The sequence below is a fragment of the Neophocaena asiaeorientalis genome, unplaced genomic scaffold (genome assembly GCF_003031525.2).
Source record: "Neophocaena asiaeorientalis asiaeorientalis breed wild unplaced genomic scaffold, Neophocaena_asiaeorientalis_V1.1 scaffold246, whole genome shotgun sequence".
Lineage (NCBI taxonomy): Eukaryota > Metazoa > Chordata > Mammalia > Artiodactyla > Phocoenidae > Neophocaena > Neophocaena asiaeorientalis.
Genome location: NW_020174551.1, coordinates 3,635,145 through 3,658,712, shown reverse-complemented (window position 1 = coordinate 3,658,712; position 23,568 = coordinate 3,635,145). Strand labels below are relative to the sequence as shown.

At 35.7% G+C, this 23,568-nt stretch overlaps 1 protein-coding gene across 5 annotated transcripts in view; it reads right to left on the bottom strand.

The window, feature by feature from the left end:
- Window positions 1-3,219: 3,219 nt before the first annotated feature.
- The window catches only part of STRADB (STE20 related adaptor beta), a 20,765-nt gene continuing 416 nt past the window's right edge, over window positions 3,220-23,568 (bottom strand). The window contains exons 1-12 of one of the 5 annotated variants that reach the window (XM_024757358.1): window positions 21,776-21,794; window positions 20,824-20,920; window positions 17,765-17,845; window positions 12,773-12,872; window positions 9,582-9,703; window positions 8,385-8,493; window positions 7,396-7,519; window positions 6,134-6,305; window positions 5,732-5,836; window positions 5,328-5,572; window positions 4,585-4,627; window positions 3,220-4,075 (exon numbers count right to left, since the gene is read on the bottom strand). In XM_024757358.1, coding sequence (XP_024613126.1) covers window positions 3,932-4,075; window positions 4,585-4,627; window positions 5,328-5,572; window positions 5,732-5,836; window positions 6,134-6,305; window positions 7,396-7,519; window positions 8,385-8,493; window positions 9,582-9,703; window positions 12,773-12,872; window positions 17,765-17,845; window positions 20,824-20,835 — 1,257 coding nt within the window. In that variant the 5' untranslated portion in view covers window positions 20,836-20,920; window positions 21,776-21,794 and the 3' untranslated portion in view covers window positions 3,220-3,931. Of the gene's footprint in view, window positions 4,100-4,584; window positions 4,628-5,327; window positions 5,573-5,731; window positions 5,837-6,133; window positions 6,306-7,395; window positions 7,520-8,384; window positions 8,494-9,581; window positions 9,704-12,772; window positions 12,873-17,764; window positions 17,846-20,823; window positions 20,921-21,775; window positions 21,795-23,568 lie in introns of those variants that run through there. The other 4 variants (XM_024757356.1, XM_024757359.1, XM_024757360.1 and 1 more) reach the window with 4 other exon arrangements.

Genomic DNA, 23,568 nt, shown 5'->3' with positions numbered 1-23,568 from the left:
CCACGACCAAGTTGGATTCATCCCAGGGTCACAAGGATGGTTCAACATATGCAAATCAATCAATGTGATAAAGAAATGACAAAACCACATGATCATCTCAATACATAAAGAAAAAGCATTTGATAAAATTCAACATCCATTCATGAGAGAAAAAAAAAACTTACCAAAGTGGGTATAGAGCAAACATATCTCAACATAATAAAAGCTATTTATGACAAACCTACAGCCAACGTAACACTCAACAGTGAAAAGTTGAAAGTCTTCCCACTAAAATCTGGAGCAAGACAAGGATGCTAACTCTCATCACTTCTATTCAACATAGTAGTGGTAGTCCTAGCCACAGCAATCAGATAAGAAAAAGAAATAAAACATATCCAAATTGGAAGGGAAGAGGCAAAATTGTCATTATATGCAGATGACGTGATACTATACATAGAAAAACCTAAATACTCCACACAAAAACTACTAAAACTGATAAACGAATTCAGCAAGGTAGCAGGATATAAGATTAACATACAGAAATCTGTTGCATTTCTTTACACTAACAATGAACTATCAGAAAGGGAAAGCTAAAAAAAAAAATCCCTTTTAAAATTGCATCAAAAAGCATAAAATACTTAGGAGTAAACCTAACCAAGGTGAAAGACTTAAACACTGAGAACTATAAAACAGTAATAAAGGAAATTGAAGATGATTCAAAGAAATGGAAAGAGATCCCATGTGCTTGGATTGGAAGAACATTGTTAAAATGGCCATAATACCCAAAGCAATCTACAGATTTAATGTGAACCCTATCAAATTACCCATGACATTTTTCACAGAACTAGAACAAATAATCCTAAAATTTATATGGAACCATAAAAGACCCAGAATTGCCAATGCAGTCCTGAGGAAAAGGATCAAAGCTGGAGGCATAACTCTCCCAGACTTCAGACAGCACTACAAAGCTACAGTAATCAAAACAGCATGGTATTGGCACAAAAACAGACATATGGATCAATGGAACAGAATAGAGAGCCCAGAAATAAACCCACACACCTACGGTCAATTAATCTTCGACAAAAGAAGCAACAATATACAATGGAGAAAAGACAGTCTCTTCAGCAAGTGGTGTTGGGAAAGCTGGACAGCTGCATGTAAATAAATGAAATTAGTACACTCCCTCACACCATACACAAAAATAAACTCAAAATGGCTTAAAGACTTATGTAAGACATGACACCATAAAACTCCTAAAAAGAACATACACAAAACATTCACTGACATAAATCATAGCAATGTTTCTTAGGTCAGTTTCCCAAGGCAAAAGAAATAAAAGCATAAACAAACAAATGGGACCTAGTCAAACATATGTTTTTGCACTGCAAAGGAAACCATAAACAAAATGTAAAGACAACCTACAGAATGGGAGAAAATATTTGCAAACAATATGACTGACAAGGGCTTAATGTCCAAATATACAAAGAGCTCATATAGCTCAATATCAAAAAAGCAAATAACCCAATCAAAAAATTGGCAGACGAGCTAAATAGACATGTCTCCAAAGAAGACAATCAGATGGCAAAGAGGCACATGAAAAGATGCTCCACATTTCTAATTATTAGAGAAATGCAAATCAAAACTACAATGAGGTATCACCTCACACCAGTCAGAATGGCCATCATTAAAAAGTCTACAAATAACAAATGCTGGAGAGGGTGTGGAGAAAAATGAAACCTGCTACATTGTTGGTGGGAATGTAAATTGGTACAGCCACCATGGAGAATAGTATGGAGGTTCCTTAAAAAACTAAAAATAGAGGTACCATATGATCCAGCAATTCCACTCCTGGGCATATACCTGGAGAAAACTCTAATTTGAAAAGATACATGCACCCCAGTGTACTATTTGCAATAGCCAAGACATGGAAGCAACCTAAGTTTCCACTGACATGAATGGATAAAAAAGATGTGATATATATATATATAAAATCCATGTTGCTGCATATGGCATTATTTCATTCTTTGTTATGGCTGAGTGGAATACTTTCTATTCTCTGTGTGTGTGTGTGTGTGTGTGTGTGTGTGTGTGTGTGTGTGTGTGTATGGATTATCATACTAAGTGAAGTAAGTCAGAAAGACAAATATCATATGATATCATGTATATGTGGAATCTAAAATATGATAAAAATGAACTTATTTACAAAACAGAAACAAACAGACACAGAAAACAAACTTATGGTTATCAAAGGGGGAAGTGGGTGGAGGGATAAATTAGGAGTCGGGATTAACAGATACACACTACTGTATATAAAATAAACAACAAGGACCTACTGTATAGCACAGGGAACTATATTCAATATCTGATAACCTATAATGGAAAAGAATCTGAAAAAGAACATGTGATTATATCCATATATCTCTTATCACTTTGATGTACACCTGAAACTAACACAACATTGTAAATCAACTATACTTGAAAAAAAAAAAAATCCACTGGTTCAGCTTCTCTGGAGAACCCTAACACAGTGGACCTGAGAGGCACTGTTTCCCGGCCTCCACAGTCCCGCTTTGCAGTACACATATTGACTCTCCACACAGATTTGAGAGCACCTCCTCTGTGGTTCCTGTGAGCTTCTCTTGCTGAGGGGAAATGAGGAGGAGGAGGTTAGTGGAATGAGCTACAGCCCCCACCACTACAGGTGATCTCAGTGCCTCCACTGGCACTCATCTCCTTTCTCTCCTCCACCTTGGCAAGTCTGTGGCTTGCTTGATGGAGTAACCCAAATATCCTTGAGGGGGGCTGGCCAATAAACATGAAAAGATTTGTGTTTCAGACTATTAGTCTATATATTACTGTCTCATTGGTTTTCATTTTTAAGTCTTAATCATTTCAAAATAATTTTTAATGTAATGTTAAATAAGAGTGTGCAAATAAAGAAAATCTACTAATTGAGGTAAATCCCAACTTATCACAGTCCAAACTACATATTCTTTTTGAGACAGCAATCTCTTTTGCTAATAAGGTAAAACTATTAAGTTCTCTATGTCCTTGTAAGTTGGATCTCCTACAGGGCAAGAATAATCATATAAAGGGCTGGAAAATCTGCCTCCATTGAATCAAATACCAGGCTGTCCTCAATTCAACAGGTTATATAAATAAATCTGTTTGAGAAAGAGCTTTCCTTGGCAAAACAAATTAGAATGTATGTTTTAGCTTTGTCAAACCACACAAATAAAATTATTAAGTATAAACTCAATTGAATAAATCTTTATTGAGCTCCCACGGGGCACATGAATTTAGGATCTATAATTTACATAAGTAGAAAAGTGTTACTTTAGCCCCTTAACAATTAAAAAAAAAAGCAAATTACAACTTCTCTATATATTTCAAGTGAATCATTTAATGTGAGTGAGGCTCAGTTTGATATTACCATAAGTATTAACACATGAAAATGGGAAAGTATAAACATTTTCCCTTCTATCAAAAACAGGTTTGATGCCAGGATAAACTAGCCTGTTGGTTTAACAATAGCTGATTAAAAAGGCTAGAGAATCTGGAAGTAAAAAATGTACTTGGAAGCAATGTCCTCTGAGGGCTCATTCCCCTGAGGGCAGCAAAATGCTGAAAAATTTAACTGGCTCAAAAATTATACTGAGAGATCAAAAAGAATAGTTAGTCACAGCTTGGGAAAAAATTTTGAGAACAGATGACACTAAATGTAGTTACATTAATAATTCCAAAGTTTCCCTGGAGTTATAACAGCACTCTGAGCTAACCAAAGGGGCTAGAACCTCATGCTCCTTTGAACAGAGTGGTTTTAAATGATAGATTCTCCAGTGCACCAACTGTATTTTCAAGTATAATTCTAGTATTTGTACCTAGCAATACAGAAGAAAAAGCAGCAGGGAGAAAGTGTCAAGTATATAGGACATAAAAGGGTTTGGCAGCCCTAGAATTCCCAGTTTGAATCTTTTTCATCAGGAAAATCCCATTCCGGCTCAGTCCAAGGTGACACTGGAGGTGGTGCTGTTGATGGCCTGTGACAAGCAGGAGGCAACAGTGAAAGTATTGAACTCTGGCTTTCTTCCTTCATCTGTTAAAGAAACTCAAAATAAGGCTGTTGGTACATAAATTCAATACATTAGTTTTTTTTAGTAAAAAATAACTTTTAAAGAAATCATGTTAAATGTGTTTAAATTGTTTTTAGGTATTTTCACTTAAACATGCCTTTGATTCTGGTTATCCGAAAACAAGAAGTAACAGCCAAATAAACTGACTTTTATCAGAATTATTTTGCCCTTACATCATTTCTAGCCAATATAGAAAAATAAAATATCTCTAAGTTAATCAAAATATAAACTGAGGATAAAGTAACACATGATGATATTCCGTTTGTCTTTACTCATTTTGTTTTGCAGAATGGAAATATTTTAGAAAGTCTATAATTAAACTACCAAAAACGTTTTCTTCTTTTTAACTTTACCTTGTAAGAAAATTATTAAGAATCTTAGTAACCAAACTGCCCCATTAAGCCAACAAAATGATGTGATTTTTTTAATAGTATTAAAAAAACATCTAGACAACAAAGATAGATCAGCTCACCTGTTTGAAGAAAACATGGGATAATAAACTGCTTGCTGATGGCCTGAAATTTTTTTGAAAAAATTATTTTAAAAAAGACCTCATATTAGAATGTAGATTTTTTGGGTGTAAACTATGTTAGAACTTAGGTTTAGAGCTATAAAACTCAATACACAAAAATTAAAAGGAAAAAATGTATGTAAGGAAGCCCAATTCTTAGCTTCAACCTTAACTAATGGGCAGAATTAATTCTAGAGATAACCTTCAATTAGTCTGTGACTTAACATTTATTAGGCACTTACTAATTATAAGGAACTATACTAGGCATTAAGCGGCTTAAAAAAGATTAAAAAGACACACACCTTATTTCCAAAATGCTAACGCATTAGTTATCAGTGATAATAATTATTGTAATACCAGCAACTAACACTCTTGTACTGCTTGGAAGTTTCTAAAATGTCTTAACATAAGTGCAGTAATTAACGTCCAGAAAGATTAACTGATTTTTACAAGGTGACTTGGTTAGGAAATGATACAGCTGAGACTGAAGCCCAAGTCTTCTGACTTCCAATCTAGTATTCTTCCCATTTGCTCATTGTCTCCACTTGCTTTTAGCATTGGTATTTTCTGGATTAGGCTACTGTATAGTTTTTTGATGAGAAGACTGATAAAAGATTTGAATTTGGCAAGAAGGAAATCTCACAAAACTTCTATAAAATACAAGACACAGATGTTTTACGCTATTTAGAAGTGACCAATATTACCTTTTCTCAGGGTCTTGCTGCAAACAGAGCTGTACCAGGCTAAGGAAGGCAGGAGAGAATGTTTTTGAGGGCGGTGTTTGCAATCTGTCACTATTTACTGTGTGAGTTCCACTGGAGACATGTACACTTTCTCCAATCCCAGAGTCTACACCTGATCGGGAAATTTTCATTCTGGATTCTGACTGAGGGAAAATACTGATATCCAATGGGCTATAAGGAGGACCTTTCAGTTTCTGTAACAACATCTAAAAGAAAGAAAAATTTCCTTCAGTCATTTTCAGGCAAAATATTAAAGCAATAACAACAACAATAAAGGTCCTAAGAGTCTACAGCAAAGATGTTTAAAAGAAATTATATAGAATGTAAGGGAAGGAAAGTAGTTCAGGGATTTTAGCAGCATTTACCTGAGTCCTGTGCATGTCCTGGAAAGGTACCTGCCCACTGGCCAATTCACATGCTGTAATCCCAACGCTGTAAATATCTGACTTTACATTATATCCATGTAAATCCTGTAGAACAATTAATTTGAAGTCCTTTAGTATAAATACCCTTTAAAAAGTTACATACATATGCTTTTTTGATAAAGGGTGGTGAATAATAATGGAAAAAACTCAGGAGAAATCAAGATATACCTAATATTTGGTATACATTTAAAAATTCCTAACAATAATTTTGACAAGAAAGAATTTTAAAAGTCTTGCAGTAGGCCTTTCATCAATCCAAATATAAGGGCACAACTGTCCTTTAGTCAAACTCAGAAGACACTTAAGACGCATAGACAACCCAATGCAATGGCCACACCTGACCTGTCTCAGTAGTTCTGGACTCAGCCACGGCTGCACTGATGTGCTGAACTGTGGGAAATCATACACAGCCCTATGCTTCTGTCCGTGCTTAACCAAACTATGCAGATGGGACAGGCCAGAGAGGGTCACTAGGCCATCACCAGAAATGAGGATATGGCTGGCTTTAATACTCCTAGAACAAAAAGAAACAATCCTAAATACTAAGAAACTGGCCAATGAAGAAAGGATAAAAATCTGGTCAGAATAAATCCATGTATTCCCTTGGAAATTAAATACTCCTTAGAAGTTATAATTTAAAGTTAAATGCAATATTATCCAATAAAAGATAGCCTCTCATGGTATTAACAAAATTTATAAAGATATGTCTAATGTAAAATTTTCCTTCATCAAATAAATTATAAAAGAGCCTTGTTTTTCATCCTAAACACGGAAACTGGAAACTAATAGAGCAGGATGGCCAATAGTCTGGTAAAGTATAATAAAACCTTGATTAATTAGAATACTGTCTGCTAGAAATCCTCAGTTAACCAGAATGCTGCTAAGAAACAAACAGTAAGAAAAAAGCTTTGAGGTGAAACAAACAATAAGAAAACAAGCTTATTTAAAAGCAACAAACAAACAGTAAGAAAAAAGCTTTGAGGTGAAACAAACAATAAGAAAACAAGCTTATTTAAAAGCAACTTAATTAAAAAGGAAAACAAAGCCCCAATATATCTTAGAACAGCATTGTTTTTAACATTCAGCCAATTACTTCTGCATGTACAGTTTGGCAAAAAGAGAACTGATATTTAGTATGATAATCTCAAAGTGCTACAGAACACTTAAGAAATCAAAGGTTTAGTTACAATCTGTATATGACATAAACATGACATAAAACTGAAAAGCAGATAAAGCAGCTCTTTATTTGCTTAAGGAAAAAACAAAACACAAGAGTTAACTAGGATCCCTCTCCCCACAGCTTATACCCCAAACAGATAGGTTCTTGTAACCCTCATTATTGGGACTTGAGCTGTGCAAAGACAGGCACTCCATCCCAGCACGGAGCACAGCACTTGGCACAGAGGAGGTGGTCTGAACATTTCTGGTGAATGAACTATAAAATGTAAGCATCTACTATACCTACTGGTCCCTTCCTCCCTCAATTTTCATTTGCAAGTTTCCTATCCTCCATTCTAACACTCAACTGCTCCTTCCTAAAAGCTCCCTAAAGGACTTCTTCCTCTCAAATTCTTGCACTTTGTAAAATACAAATAAGTAAATACCTGTGAATACAGCCATTTTGATGCAGATAGTTCAACCCTCTCACTGCTCCAAAGAGAATGTTTCTTATTAAAGTTTCACTCATTCCTTCAGGAAAGTAAGTCCTCAAGAGTTGACTTGCTGAACCTGAAAGAAACCCCTGAAATCTTTAGATGAACACTGAAAGTGATTTTGCTTCTAGCTATGTTTTAAATGTTCTTATCAACCATAAACACACACACACATACACACACATGCTCGCATGCACACGTGTTACATTTTAGAGTCTAACCACTTTCTTATGCCAAGGTAATTTTCCTTCACCAATCTTTCTAATGACATGCTAGAGATTAGGAAAGTGAATTAACAATATTCAATATTACTAAAATAATACATACTGTGTGAGAACATATATATTTTAAATCCACAGGCAATTCACAAAAGCTATCCTAAAAATCAAAGCTCTAGAATCCATTCATTTATTTATTCAACACACCTACTGAACACTACTTGTGCTAGGTATCTTATGAGCACCTGGGGATACCAAAATGAAAAATACATACATGATCCTGCCCTCGAGAAGCTCAAATCCAGTGAAGGAGACAGGTACACACACAGATGTTTACAATACAGTGAAATAAGTTTACAATGCAGAGAAACAAGGATAGGGATGGTGTGCACAAGCAGAAAAACTACTTTTGCTTGAAGACTAACAGCAGCTCTCCACTGAGAGAGAGGAAGGAAACTGAAGGGAAAAAGACAGCTCATTCAAAGGACTGACTTCTTGGAGAAGCAATCAGTGGTGATTTCAATGATCATGAGACCCATTCTACTTTTTTTTCTGAAAACTAAAATTCAACATGAACCAGATATAAAAGTATATCATGAAATCTAGAATCGGCCATCAGATTTATAAATTAGAAGTAGTGAATCATAAATCTAAGATCACACTCATCCTTTATAGCATCCAGGCTAAACCATGAATTATTTTACCTAAAATGAGTTTTCTTACCATAGGCCATAAAAGGAGAAATAACCCAAAGCCAGCTGCCAACAGTGAAAACAGTCCAGTAAGTTGTAATATTGGGATGCCGGAAAAAGTGGGATAGAATCACTGCTTTCTAGCATAGAAACACAGAGACAAGACATTTAAAAACCTTTTTAGCTGATTCACGTTGTTACAAAGCAGAAACTAACACACCAGTGTAAAGAAATTATACTCCAATAAAGATGTTTAAAAAAAAGAAGGGAAAAGTAAATAACAATAAAGTGGATTTAAATAATAAAACAAACCCCCAAAACCCAACCTTTTTCCTCATTATGAAGATAACAGCAGTAGTGGCAGCTTATTAGTACCAATAATGGAGCTTATTAGTACTAAGCACTGTTCTTAGTGCTATCATGTCTTTAAATCTCACAACCACTACACGAAGTATGTGACATTATAATTCCCATTTTACAGAAGAGGATACTTAGAAACAAGTTAGAAAACTTGTCCAAAAGCACATAATTAATGAAAGTAGGATGTGAACTTATTAGACAGTCTGACGCCAGAGGTCACAGTCAATAACTATACTGTGTTCTTATGATAGAAACATTTAAAAAATACATTAAAATATGAGTATAAAAGTCACTTCTAACATTAAATCATAGAACCACTGTTAACATTTCAGTATAATTTCTTCCAGTCTTCTTCTGTGCAATATACATGTGCACATATAAATAGTTTAAAAATTGGGATAATATCAAAACAAAATCCTTTCCCTCATTATATCAAAAATGATTAGTGACAACTGAAATGGTATTATAATATTCCTGAAATGCAATCTGTTAAAATTTATCAATTCAGAAGCTAGTTTTACTTAGCTGGATGAAAAGGAAACTGTTTGCTTTTGTTTTTTCTATTTTCCTATACGATTATTTGTGACTGGACTGACGAAGGGTATTTAAATAAATTCCAGACCAGTGTTCCAAATATGATATTCATTTGAAGGAACTTATAGTAGTTACCAAAGTTTGAATATATTTGCTCTTTCATGGATCTGGCTTCCAAGTATTCTTTCCATTTCTGTAATTGCATGTTTATTAGAAGAAAGAAATCTACCTTTCTCTAACAGAACTACTAATTTGCGAAAAAAAAAATTATAGGTGTAATCTCCTCAAATAGACATTAAATTAAATGTATCTTTTTTTTTTTTTGTATTGTTACCTGTAAAGCTTTCAGGCGTTCTTCAGTGCAGTTTTCCAGATTTGTAATTTTTACAGTGACCAGTGTTCCTGTAGGAGTATGCCGTGCGAGATGGACGGAAGTCAAGTTGTCAAATCCTCTTCCTATAATCAGACGTAAAACTTGTGTTAATGACGAAAGGAAAAAACTGATAATCTGGACTTCATCAAAATTAAAAATTTTGGCTCTTCAAGAAAACACTGTTAAGAAAATGAGAAGGCAAGCCACTGATTTAAAGTATTAACAATATTTATACCTGACAAGACTTACACACAGAGTACTATATAAAGAACTCTTATAGCTCTATAATAAATGACAAACATCCCAACTAAAAATTAGGCAGAAGATTAAATAGGTAAGCCACAAAAGAAGACACAGAAGTGGCCAACAAGCACATGAAAAGATGCTCAAAATAGAGGAGTAGGAATTAAACACAATAGACTATTACACACCTATTGTAATGGTTAGTATTGTGACTTGATAAACAAATTGTTACATTCAAACAGTGGAATGTTACTCAGCAATCCCCTACTCCCAGTCCCTGGCAACCACTGATGAGATTTTTGTTTGTCATGTAAGTAGTATCATAGCGGTTTTTTGTGTCTGGCTTCTTTCACTTAGTATAATGCTTTTGAGATTCTTCCGTGTTTCAGTAGTTAATTTCTCTCTATTGCAGAGTAATAATCCATTATATGTATATACCACAATTTATTTTTATCTATTCATAAATTGATAAACTTCGGTTGTTTTCAGTTTTTTGTGACTACAAATAAAGCTGCCAAAACCATTCTTTAAGTAGACATATGTTTTCATTTCTCTTTGGCAAATGCCTGCAAGTGGGATTGCTAGGTTGTGTACGTTTAACTTTATAAGAAGCGGTCAAACTGTTTTTGAAAGTGGCTGAACCTCTTTGCATTCCCACAAGCCACGTATAAGTACTACAGTGACTTGACATACTCACCAGCATTTGGTGTTGTCAGTTTTTAAACTAAAAACACCTAGAATGGTAATCTATTAATAGACACCTAATAAATGTTAGTTTCCTCCCTCTCTCCACAGTCACCAAATTCTGTCACTTTTATTGTTGAAATGCAGTTAATCTGAAATTCATCCCTTCCTCCCCAGCGACAAGCATCACTTGCCTTAGCTCAAGTCCTGTCCTTGTTCTCTGGATAGATGCAGTGACTTCCTCACTATGCCCTGCATTCTCGATCAGGACATGCACCAAAACTACTGACGGAACTACTTCAAAAGCCTGTGCCTAGTTCCCATTCACCAGAAATTCTGATTCAGGAGGTCTGTGATGGGATATAGGCACTGCAATTTTTAAAAAGACTCAGGTGATGAGGATGATACTCTGGCTGTAAATCCCTGACATACAGTATCTTCCAGATTGCTGCCTGGAACTGCTGCCAGTTGTCCTCCTAAATTCAACATTTTATCAAAAGAAAGGTACTACAGTGCAGCAGCTGAGAGCTTAGACCTGACAGTCACAAGAGTTTGCTTTCAAATCACTAAGTGTATGACTATTACTTAAATTCTCAGAGCCTCAGTATCCTCATCTGCAAAATGGGAGGGCTAATGGGGTGAAATGAAAAAATACATATAATATGTTCAGCCTGATGCCGATTAGATGCTATTATTATCATCATTACTATTCCACAATGTCTCTCTAGTAGAGATGATAAATTCCAAACCTTTCCTTAAATCCACTGAGTAATGAACGTGGTACGTTGCGGGGCTGACAGAGTCTGAACTTCTATATATATATACCCCATATGAGGTCTTTCACAATGGTTCCAAGCCTCCTTTTTCAGATTTACCTACTCCTACTGCCTACTCGCCCTATGTTCCTGAGTCTAGGCACAGAGCAGCTATGTGATAGTCCTTCCTCAATCACCTATTCGAGTAAATTATGTTTTTACGTTTTTTGGATTGACACCATCTGAAAAGTCCTTTCGAATTTGGGGGCATTTTCCACCACTGCTATTTTAGAAAAGATCAAATCCTTATTTCTCTTTTGGTCACCTTGACCTGGGCATGGGAGGGTCAATGACATAAGCTTGGTCAATGGAGGATGAAGTGAGTGACAAAAGAAGCAGAGGCAGTCAGAACTCACACTTAAAACTTAAAACCTTACCTAAAATCCCATTTTTAGTAGAAACTTTTTTCAGTTAAGTTGGAACTCACCAGTGGGGCCCAACATCATCTAGTGGGGTTAAAGTACCCTACTAGTGTACATTAACTAGGCTGCTCTTATGCTCTGACCCAGGCTACAGTTCTAGTCACATAGTTTCTCTTGGTTTATTCCAAGCCCATTTCTCTAGCCAATGATTCTGTGAGTTAGCAAAACTGTTCAAAAAATTCTCTTAGTTTAAGTAGTCAGGACTGTTTTTTGTTGTTTGAATAAAAACCCTGACTAGAATATTTAGTAAACTTTTCCTCATGCTTCAGGATCCAGCCCTTTTGCTATCTTCCCTGACTCCTAGAAGAGTCGAGTTGCACAGGTGAACGCTCCATCTTCTCTGTTCCCATAACATTTGCACATCTTTACTATAGTACCTTCCAGTGCATAAGACAAAGCTATCTTTCATGTTCGTCTTCCCAGAGAGGATGTGAACTCCTCAAGTGTTTTACATGGCTTTATATTCCTAGCACCTAAGATAGTATCTCTTTGTATTATTTAAGAGATGTTTCTGAATACTCAGAGCAACTTTTCACAGGTATAAGGCTAAAAACAATAACTCAGCCAGTTCCAAACTTAACTGAAAAAAGTTTCTACTACGAATGGGATTTTAGGCAAGGTTTTAAGTTAAAAGAAAGTAATTTGGTTAAAGGACTGTAACTGAAAAGATTTACATGATTTGGTTTAAATCAAATGATCAGAAGTTCCCCAAAATAAAGATACAAATAACAAATGCTTAGATTATTTAGTGTCTTCCTCCTCTACAAGTATTTCAGTGAAAAAGTAAAAATTCTAGAAGGTAATCTTGAAAAAAATCTGGGCTACTGTTTTAGGACAGATAAAATTAACAGATCCGTTTGACTGAGACAATTAACATTTAGTTTTATGCTGTGGGTAACAAGAGAGACCTGCTTACAAAGTAATCTTTTTGTCATCAATTTCATTTCTAACAATGATGAGTCAATTATGTGCAATCCAGAATGATTACCTATTTCCACTTGGAGTTCATAGTGAGAAACGTTGGTGGAACAGATAACTTCACTGGCTCTAGTGGATGGAGGCAACAAGGAAAGGGTTGGCTCATCAACCTGCATTGTTTTAAAAATATGAAAACAAAATAGGTATAAACTTTTTGGTGCCCCAATTTGGTCCCCTACTCCAATGTAAAATACTGATATTGTCTTTTCAAACACACAAGTGCTCATTAAGAAGGCACTGAAAAGGTGGCTTAAGAGACTTTAAGATCCAAAAAGTATTTACAACAGCTAATAAGGGATGCTAGTTATAAAGCTATCAGCCTGTGAAGGGGGAGAGGGCTAGAAAAACAGATTTACAGGTAGTGAAGAATACTTTTCAGCACAATTTCCAGGAAGCATTCTTAGGAGTTGCTAAGAATGGCTGTTGACTCTTCAGGGTATCTAATAAATATATCAAGGGAAGAAATGAAAGGACCTATGAGGAATATTTTATTCTGGTGCTCTTACTTCAAGTGGTTGTCAGTTACAATCATTACACATACATGTATCTGCTCAGCTAATGGAGGTGTTAACAGTCAAGGAACAATTTCCATACTAAAACCTATTCAAAGAAGCTGAAGAAGTTTTTCAAAGATGAGATGAATCAGAAGGGAGGTCAGAAAGAAAAATAAGCCTCAAGAGATGGGAGAACAGAGATAGGGTACAGAAGTCCTGAGTTAATGACCATGTACCACTATGGCCTTTCACGGGATACTATGGAGTCAGAGTGCTAGGTCTGCACCAGATCCCAGTGGCACTGAAACAACATGCACACAGGAGAAAGAAGAGGCCAACACCACTGGCATCATATGATAGCCATGAGGATCTCTAAAAGGACACCAGTACTCCAAAGGCACTTAGCAGCCTTTACAGGCACCAGCAGGTGGCAAGAATCTCGTTACTACCTCCAAGGTAAAGAGAAGGAAGAAGGAAGTTAGGAATGACATTACTATTTACTAGGAATTCTGCTAACTATTTTTTACATTTGATTCTACATGTTCCCCAAGCTTTTAAGAGAGCAGAAAAATATAATTGTAAGCTCATGGTAAAAGATGAATAATCTGCAAGAGAGATGAAAGGCTATAAAAAGAAATTCTACCATACGATTGGAAATAATCCCAATGAAGAAAGAAATCTAAATAAATCAATGCAATTTCTTTAAAACAAGTAGTCTTAAACTCAGATTTAAAGAACACATATAAGAGAGAGAAAGAAGAGCATATAGCAGTTTAAAAACTGTTTAAAGTGATAAGCTATAAGTCTGCCAGGAAGGCTAGAGCACAGAATGAACTGAGGCCTACAGTTCACTGCTTGAAAAAAATGGCATCAGGTTACCAGATGATGGATTGAAATAAGGCTAATCAACCTCCACTTTGCTCCCCTCAACTCCATCAGGGAAATAGTCTTCTTTAAACTAGAAGCACTTAGATTATAATTAAGTAGCTGAAGCTCAAAACAGGTTGTTTTAAATAGGTCCAACCCTCCAAACCAAAGACAATTACATCTAGGATATTAAGAATGCAAATATAGTAAAACTCAGATGAGAAACCCGAATGGGAATGGTCAAATATTGACTCAATTTTCAAAAAAGAGAAAAAAGGATAAAGGGGCAAGCTTGATGCTGTTGCCCAGTAAGGTCTGGTATCAAATCACTACACAAACAAGTTATGGACATTTAAGAAAACAACACGGTAATCACAAGGAGACAATATAGGTTTACTAAGAGTAAATCATCTTAAAACTAACCTCACTTCTCTGTTTGATTTCATGACTAGTTAGAGAATTAGAAAGCAAAAATCATGGCAGGGTCCTTGTCCTTGTCCAACTTTTTAATAACTTTTTGAACTAAAAATTCAGAAGACCTGGTTAATGAATAATAATCTGGGAAAAAAGTCATGAACACAATACCATTTACAATAGCACCAAAAAGAATAAAATACTTAGAAATTAACTTAACCAAGGTAGTGAAAGACTTGTACAATGGAAACTACAAAACATTGCTGAGAGAAATTAAAGAAGACATAACTGAATGGAAACATACCTCATGTTCAAAGATTGGAAGACTTAGTATTATTAAAATCTCAAGGGATCCTGAATAGCAAAAACAATGTTGAAAAAGGAACAAAATTGGAGGACTCACTCTTCCTGCTTTCAAAACTTACTACAAAGCTACAGTAACTAAAACAGTGTGGTGTTGACACAAAGACAGACATATAGAGCAAGGGAACAGAATAAAGAGCCCAGAAACAAACCCTCACATATATGGTCAAATGACTTTTGACAAGTGTGCCAAGACCATTCAATGGAGCTAGGACAGTATTTTCAACAAATGGTGCTGAGAAAATTGGATATCCAGATGCAAAAGAATGAAGTCGGACCCTTACCTATACAAAAATTAACTCAAAATGGATCAAGAAAATATTTGTAGGTCATACTTCTGATAAGATGTTAATACCCAGAATATAGAGAGAACTAAAATTCGATAACAAAAAACAAACAACCCAATTAAAAAATGGGCAAAGGACTTTGAATAGACATTCTCCACAGAATACATGTATGTGGTCAATAAACACATGAAAAAAGTGCTCAGCATCACTAATCATTAGGGAAATGCAAATCAAAACTACAACGATATACCACCTCACACCCTTTTTGATGGCTGTTATCAAAAAAGCAGAAAATGAGTATCGGAGAGGATGTAGAGAAACTGGAACTCTTGTGCTCTGCTGGTGGGAATGTAAAATGGTACAGCCACTGTTGAAAACAGTATGGTCATTCCTCAAAAAATTTAAATAGAATTACCATAGGATACAGCAGTTCCACTTCTGGGTATATACCTAAAAGAATTGAAATCAGGGTCTCAAAGAGAAATTTGTACTCCCATGTTCATAGCAGCACTATTCACAATAGCTACAATGTGGATGCAACCCAAGTGTCCACCAACAGATGAATGAATAAGCAAAATGTAGTATATACATATAATGGAATATCATTCAACCTTAAAAAGTAAGGAAATTCTGCAGTATGCTGCAACACTAGTGAACCTTGAGGACATTAAGCTAAGTGAAAAATCTCAGTCACAAAATAACAAATACAGTATGATTCCACTTATACTGGTACTTAGAGTAGTCAAAGATCAGAGACAGAAACTAGAATTGTGGTTTCCAAGAGGCAAGGGAATTATAAGGGAAGGAGGAGCTACTGTTTAATAGGTACAGAGTTTCAGTTTTACAAGATGAAAAGAGTTACAGAGATGAATGGTGGTGATGGTCGTACAATATTATGAATGTATTTGATGCCACTGAACTGTACACTTTAAAATGGTTAAGATGGTAAATTTTATGTTATGTGTACCTAGCACAATAACCCCTCCCGCAAAAAAAGCAGCACTTGTGGAAATTTCCTGAGTTCTAGGCCACTCTCTTGGTAAAAGCAAGGAGTCAACAACAGACACTTTACTTTCTAAACACTACCTGTCTGAAGGGTAATACTTGAATGAAAACTAGGATTGGATACTATATCCTATTGTACAACAAGGTACGTAACTAGAAGACTTTACAGTATTAGCGAGTAAAAAGCGAAATGACAAAAATGATGACAATTGAAGATAAGGTCAGAATAAATTTAAAAATAGGATTAACTGGGATAACTCTATTTTGTAGGACTAAGGTATCTGCAAGGCAGGTTCTATTTTATAGAAATAATTATAATATAAAATGAAAATTAAGAGATTTAGAGGGGAAGATCCCAGAAAAATATTTATTTCTCAGCATGTTTCTTTAAATATTATTTAATACATCAGGCATTGACCAGGGATGATAAAGATAAAAAAGACAGGATGCCTATTTTATGGGGATCATGTGGAGAGACATATACATCAATCATTGTGAGATAATATAGTAAATGCCATTTTATGAGGATGTCTAAGATCTGTAGGACCATAATAGAAATAAAGGTACAAGAGCAAAGGCTTCAGAGATGTGATACTTGAGCCAACTCTTTAAGCACGAGGAAGAATTTTAGAGGGGTATCTCAAGCAGAAATAAAAGTGTGTGCTAAGACTCAGTAGCAATAAATGAAACTCAAACATTAGACATATTCCATACCATTAAGAGTCCTTATAAAACCCTAACAAGTTTAGGCTTTATCCCATACGCTTTAGGAAACCAATGGCAATTTTAAAGCTGGAAAGTGGCACAAACAGGCCTGTATTGGTAACAGTGTTGAATACTGATCTGAGTGGGAGAGGAGGTTATATGTGTGTCTAGGAAACTAGAGGCAATGTGTTTACCTGCAACAGTCCAGGTGAGAGATGATGAGATTTGAGTAGCAGCAGTGATCAGGTGAAGGAGGGGATGGACTCAAGGGCATTTCAGAGACAGATCCGTAAGACTTGGTGTGTAACTAGATGTGAGGGCAGAGGAAGAGGCAGTGTGAGAACAACTCCAAAGTTTCTAGTTAGGGTGATTTAGTAGATGGATTTTCATTTGCCAAAGCAGGAAATTCAATAGGTCAGTGAAGTTTTGAGAGATTAAGGTTTTACTCAAACTGCACAGAGATGCCTTTGAAAACTCTAACCAGAGGAATTCTACAGACTCATCTGGTGCCCAGGAGAGAGTCCAAAGTTGCAGGTAAAAACTTAAGAATCATCAGTCCTACCTGATGACAGGGTCCCCTCACAACCTAAAGGAAAACCTCAGGTAGCTCCAGACAATCTGAGCAACTGAAACCACAGGAGCCAGTAAGACTGCTTAGGGAGAGTCTGTTTAGGCAGAAGAGCAGAGGCCAATTACAGACTTCTGGAGAATAGCTTATGTAGAGGAAGAAGAAACAGTAAAAGAAGAAAAGTGAAAGAAGAAAGAAGTAAAGAAAAAGAGATACAGGAGAACCAGAAATTATATTCTGTAAAATGGTGTCACAGAAGGCAAAAGAGGAGTATTAATTGTACTTAACCATTTTCTTACCAAGTTTTGATGGGTACTGGTTTCAGACTGCTTTTCAGGTCTGAGTGATTCAACTTGTGTTCGTGAAGTGCAGAAACAATCCTGTAAATTCAGAAATACACTAAATAAGTGAAAAATAAGTCACAAGATAAGGGTGGCATGTGGATACAAAAAAGTCTGTTGACTGGGATGAGGAGCAGAGAGAAAGGGCAACGTGCAGGAACCTGAACTGGAGCCAGGATTCATACTGTGGAGGTAGACAGTATGGGAGAGAATGGAGAAGCAGCTGGGTATGCAGAAGACAAATTTCATATCTGCTATAATTTTACTTGGCGCTAGCTCTGATTCTTGCCCTCTACCCTGGAGGTAGTAACAGCAATTCATTTTTACTGCTGGTGTTAATTTTTAACCCTTTCGTAATCTTTGCAGTGTTTTTCTGAATATTTAGCTAGAGATATATTCTGCTATGCTCATCATATTATTTTTATCTTGATCCTCAGAGTTTCTTTTTCCCTTAAGTGTGGGAACCATGTTTATCCACATTAAACCACACATTGAATATATCAATACTTGGAACCAATTTTGTTCCGTAAGGTGATAAACATCTCTAACCAACTCAAATCAAATTAAGAGACTTAGTTCCATTATCACAATTTACATTTTCCTGCATTTCAACTCAGTGTTCTGTTATCACATATTGTCAATAAAGAAATGTAACACCTACACACGTTAGTGGCGTGAAGCTGATGTTATACTTATTTAGGAAGAAAAGGTATGTTAAAAGAAAAGTATAAACAAATTATATGAAAGAGACTTTTAATTATTTTCAAGCATCTTATGAACATTCATTTTTATATGAACATTAAAGTATAATATCAAATGAGTGTTTAAGACAAGTCCTTCCACGTCTATTTTGCAGTCACTTACTTAATCAAACTTCCTTTAGCTTAAAATATGCCAGAACTTCTCATTAATCAAACTAATCATTTTCCCAGTTAGCCTAAATTACTGATTAAGTTGAATTCCTACAGTCTGTACATATCAATCTTACCAAAATAATTTGACATATATCCCCACCATTTTATGTAAAACTCGCCCCTGAAGAACAGGAGCTAACAGTGTCAAGATAGCTGTAGAATCATTTCCTTTGCAAAGTTTCTATTGGTTTGTGTAGGGTGAATAAAATTTACAATAAAAAAATTACAATAAAAGTTTTTGAAGATACTTAATACTGCTGTTTATATAAAAAACAGCCACCAGTTACATCATTTATATATTATATTTGGTATTTACATATATTTTCCAACATTTGCCCTGAATCTTTCACAATAATCATTCATGCTATTGTGTGGGAAAGGGTCAGCAGGCCTAAAACTGCTCTCCTTGGAAAGGCCTGTTTGCAAGGTTGACCCTTGGCTGGTATCTAGGAACTCGGATTTTGGGAGGGTTCCCACCATTCCCCGGTAAGAATGGATCATGGTGTGCCTAAACTGTCTAGGCAAACAACATGGTTTATGCTGAACACCTGCTTTCTTTCTGGGAGTCTGGAATTTTGTTCCTGCTGCTCCTTTGAAAACACCACTTCTTAGCTGTCAAATAGAGGTAAAATTTGAATGAGGAAGAATCCTTCATAAGCAAAAACATTAACTTTATCTCAGTTACACAAATATCTCACTGAGGAGAAAACACGAATGTTTTGATTCAAAGGATTCTAAATATTTCATTGCAAGAAGAATACAAAGTAAAATTATTAACAAACTGAACAAATACAAATGACCCTATCAAATTCTATTTTTCCAAAAATCCATAATTATGAAATAATAGATTAAGTAAGATGTCCTTTCCCCCAAATTTGGAAGCCCTGGGCAACCATACAGCCCTTTGAATCTCAGTATCTCCATCTATGAAATGCCCTTTTACATCTCATCCAACCTACAAACTGACATAAAATTGTTAATCTTAAGTAATCCTTTAGAGCAGGGGTCAACAAACTATGGTCCACGAGTCAAATCTGACCCGCCACCTGTTTTAGTGCATAAAATTTTACGGAAACACAGACACATTCATTTGCATTTATTTACATATTGCCTATGGCAGCTTTTTCCAAGAGTAACTTAATCACATAGCACACAAATACTACCTGGCCCTCGAAAGAAAAAGTTTGCTGATCCCTGCTTTAGAAAATGAGGTAGATATTTCACCTCAATGTATTTTCCAGATATATAAAGCTCCCCTTTTAAGTAGATAAACTTTACTTTAAACATAAAGTAAATGCATTATATATTTTCCAAATAACTAACAATACAGTCTCCTAACTTCATAGTTCTGCCTCTCAGACTTGGCAAGTGATAGAGTGGATTGGCAGATGTGAGTTTGAGCCCTGGCTCTAATTCTTTGCAATCATGGGCCAAACTCCAAATGAGGATTATACCACCTGCCCTGCTTACAATTTTGAAGACTGAGAGAGCTATAATACATGAAAGTATTTGTAAATTACAAATCATCATACAAATGCACCCACCACTTTTTAAAAGAAATTCAAATATTCAAATAACGTATTATATTCTACATAAGACACAATGAAAGTCCTAAAACTACTTAATCTAGAGTAGATACCATGGACTTAATATAAACAAAAAACACGTTAGTATCTATACATCATATTAGACAATGATCCTAATGTTTCCTGTCTTGTTAAGTCAAGGGGCTTATTTTTCATACTATTTTGCTTGCCTTTAGTCAGATGGAAATTTGTCAAAGGGATTTTTGAAAGATTTAAAGGATAAGGCATAGCTAACTGGATGGAAGAGTAATGTCTAAGGACAGTAAATGTATGAGAAAAGTGGGTATGGGACAAAGGAATAGAAGGAGTATATCAGAGAAGTATAGGAGAAGCTCTTTTTTAAAGAGACAAAAACTCAATGATAATTTAACTCATTTTTAAAGACCAGAAGTCTTTCAGATCAAAATAACATCTCAGAGCCTAAGAATATTCCATCAGAGTATGCCTATTAGGGCTTTGCACTAACATCTAATTACTCTATTGACACAAAATTAGATCCACGCTTATAAAAACTTACCAAAAGAGACATTGAATCGCTTTAGTTCACAGAAAGTGAGAAAAGTCCATCTACTCCAAAGAAGATTTCTGCTTTATCTTCAAGATACAGAAATATCCTAGTATAAAAACAGAAGCAAAATAACTTATATTTACATACAAATGCCTTAAAGATCTAGTTGCCATAAACCCACCACTATTTGGGCAGCTATTCTTTGACACAAGGACTACAGACATTCCTGAAAGGTGTCCTTAAAGAACATTTCTGTTTACTGAACATTATTTGGGATCTGACATCACAACAGAAAGGTGGAGTGAAGTTCAAAGGAGGTTCTGAATATTTCCAAAGCCTCAATAAACCTGCATCTCTTCTTCCTCATCTTTTCTATACTACTTTTTTACAGAACCCTAAGCAAATGTAAAAACAATACAGAAAGGTAATGTTGGACCCACTTTTAATACAAATGATGCCCAAGAATTTCCAATGGTTCTACTTAGAAGTAAACTTTGAATCTTCCAAAGCTTCCTTATCCGATTAATTACCTATTAAATCATCTAGGGTAACTGACCAGCAAATATGGGAAAGAGTCAAGATTAGCAACAGAGTAGGAATTACACTTTCTTCTTGCCATGTTTAAAAAAAGATTTTTTTTTCAGTTTTCATGTGAAAATAATATTTTCTGTAGGTTGAATATTTTTTATGATTCTTAGTTCTCATTTCCATTCTTCTTGGAATTTATTGACAGATAGGAAAGATATGCAGATTATTACACAAATAATTCCTGTCCACTTTCACTGATGGAGTATTAATCTCAATAGTTTATGAGGGCTCCAAAAGATGCAGAGGTTTAAAATAGTAACTTATTCAGATTGAAGGAGCTACAAAAGCACCACCAAAAGTTTCCAAATCTTTCCTAATAGAAAGGGTGGCAATGTTCGAAACTTGCTAGTGCTGGGTATTCCCTTACACCTACCCAGTATCTCTTTCACCTAAATTGTGGTTCATTATTTCATTTTAATGAAGTCCCCAAGTTTGATCAAGGCACCTGCAAACATCTGAACAAAATTAGAAAGAAAAAGCTTTTGTAAACCATAGATATTATACAGCAGCATCCAATTTTATTGCTAAGAAAAGATGTCAATTTATTCAGGATATTCACTACAAACCAAAGGAAGAGAATGGGAAGAAGAAAAAAACCCGGAATGGTTTATTTTTGTCACCTGCCATTCATTACCATCAATTTAAGGCACTGGTGTTTGCTGTGTTACAAAAGAGGTAATGCAAAACCTGCCCTGCTCACTTTCCAGGGTGATTCGGATCAATGAAATACTTTATCTGAAAGTGCTCAGAACTATCAAATACTGTATCAAGAAGAGCTTGAGAAGATGCTCTGAAAGGTACCAAATGGTAGGACTCATTTGGAAAGTAAGTTGGCAATGTTTTGATAACTATAAAAATGTTCATCCCTTTGACCCTGTAAAATTCTCACTTCTAGTAATCTATTCTAAGGAAATATCCAAGTAAATGAAGAAACTACAAGCATGTAGAAAGTAATTACCCTGTTGCCTGAACCGGTCAAGTATTCATCCCACAAGTGTTTAATGAATGGCTGCTATGGGTCAGGCACTGTGCTGGGCACTGGGGACACTCACTAGTGATCGAGGCAGACAAGGCCCTGACCACTTGGAGCATACATTCCTACAAGCAGAAAGATCAGGGATGTCGTGATTAACTGAATTTCCTGGTTCTCAGGAATTTGTTTCTTGCTCTTTCTGTGTAATATCAGTTAAGCTCTTTCTTAAACAACAACAAAAAAACCTTTAAACTCCATTACATTATCTATTTTTCAGAAAAACTCATAAGAAGCAGACACAATCTGTGAGAATTGTCAGTACTAAAGGGGTTGCCCACGCGCATGGCTTAATCCCAGAGGATTTTGCTTAGATGTGACAGACTATTAAGAGATACTTTTATGAGACATTTTGAGGTCAAGGCAACAGCTGCCCCCGCCAAGAGACGGGGCTGGGGGTCGCTGGAGGGCGGGGTATAGGTCTGCCGTCATAATTTTCTCCTGCGTGCTCTTTCACTAGGTATGAACATAAACCCTTTTCAAAAATTCATACTTGAGACTTGTATTTCTAAATGTATTTACAAGTACATCAGTGTGGTCCCTCGCAATTATCTCTAAAAAGAGAATTAAAATAAAGCTTTCTAAATAATTTAAATTTGTTCTAAAATGGAATGGTTCCTCCGAAAGCTTTAATCTGAAAGGTTAACACTTTCTGCGACAATCGGAAGGCGCATCTAAATTACAGAACTCGGGTTTTGAGTTAATTTAAGCATCACCAGAGGCCCTTGTTACAGGGAATGCAAAAAAGCCAGATTTAACTCTTTGCGGAGCTTTAAAATTACTGTAATTTTCAAAGTTATCTTGGGAACCCATAAAATCTTAAAAATTATAGCCACGCACAACTCGGTAGAATTTCCAAACTTAGCATCGTGACTCAGGCTTTCAAAAAATATTTACTAAGCGCCTACTGTGTGCCAGGCTCTATCCTAGATAGGCGCTGTCACCAATTCCAATCGAGGAAAAAGGTACGCGACACAACAAATCCACGAGGGAAAAACACAACGTTGAACTTAAATACCGAGGAAGAAACGCGGCTTGAGCGTTCAATTACGTAAAAGCTTCCTTCCGAGTCCTGCTTTGGGGGACTTTGCAGCGAACTCGCAGAAGGCGGCACACAGAGCCGGGCCGGAGGGCAC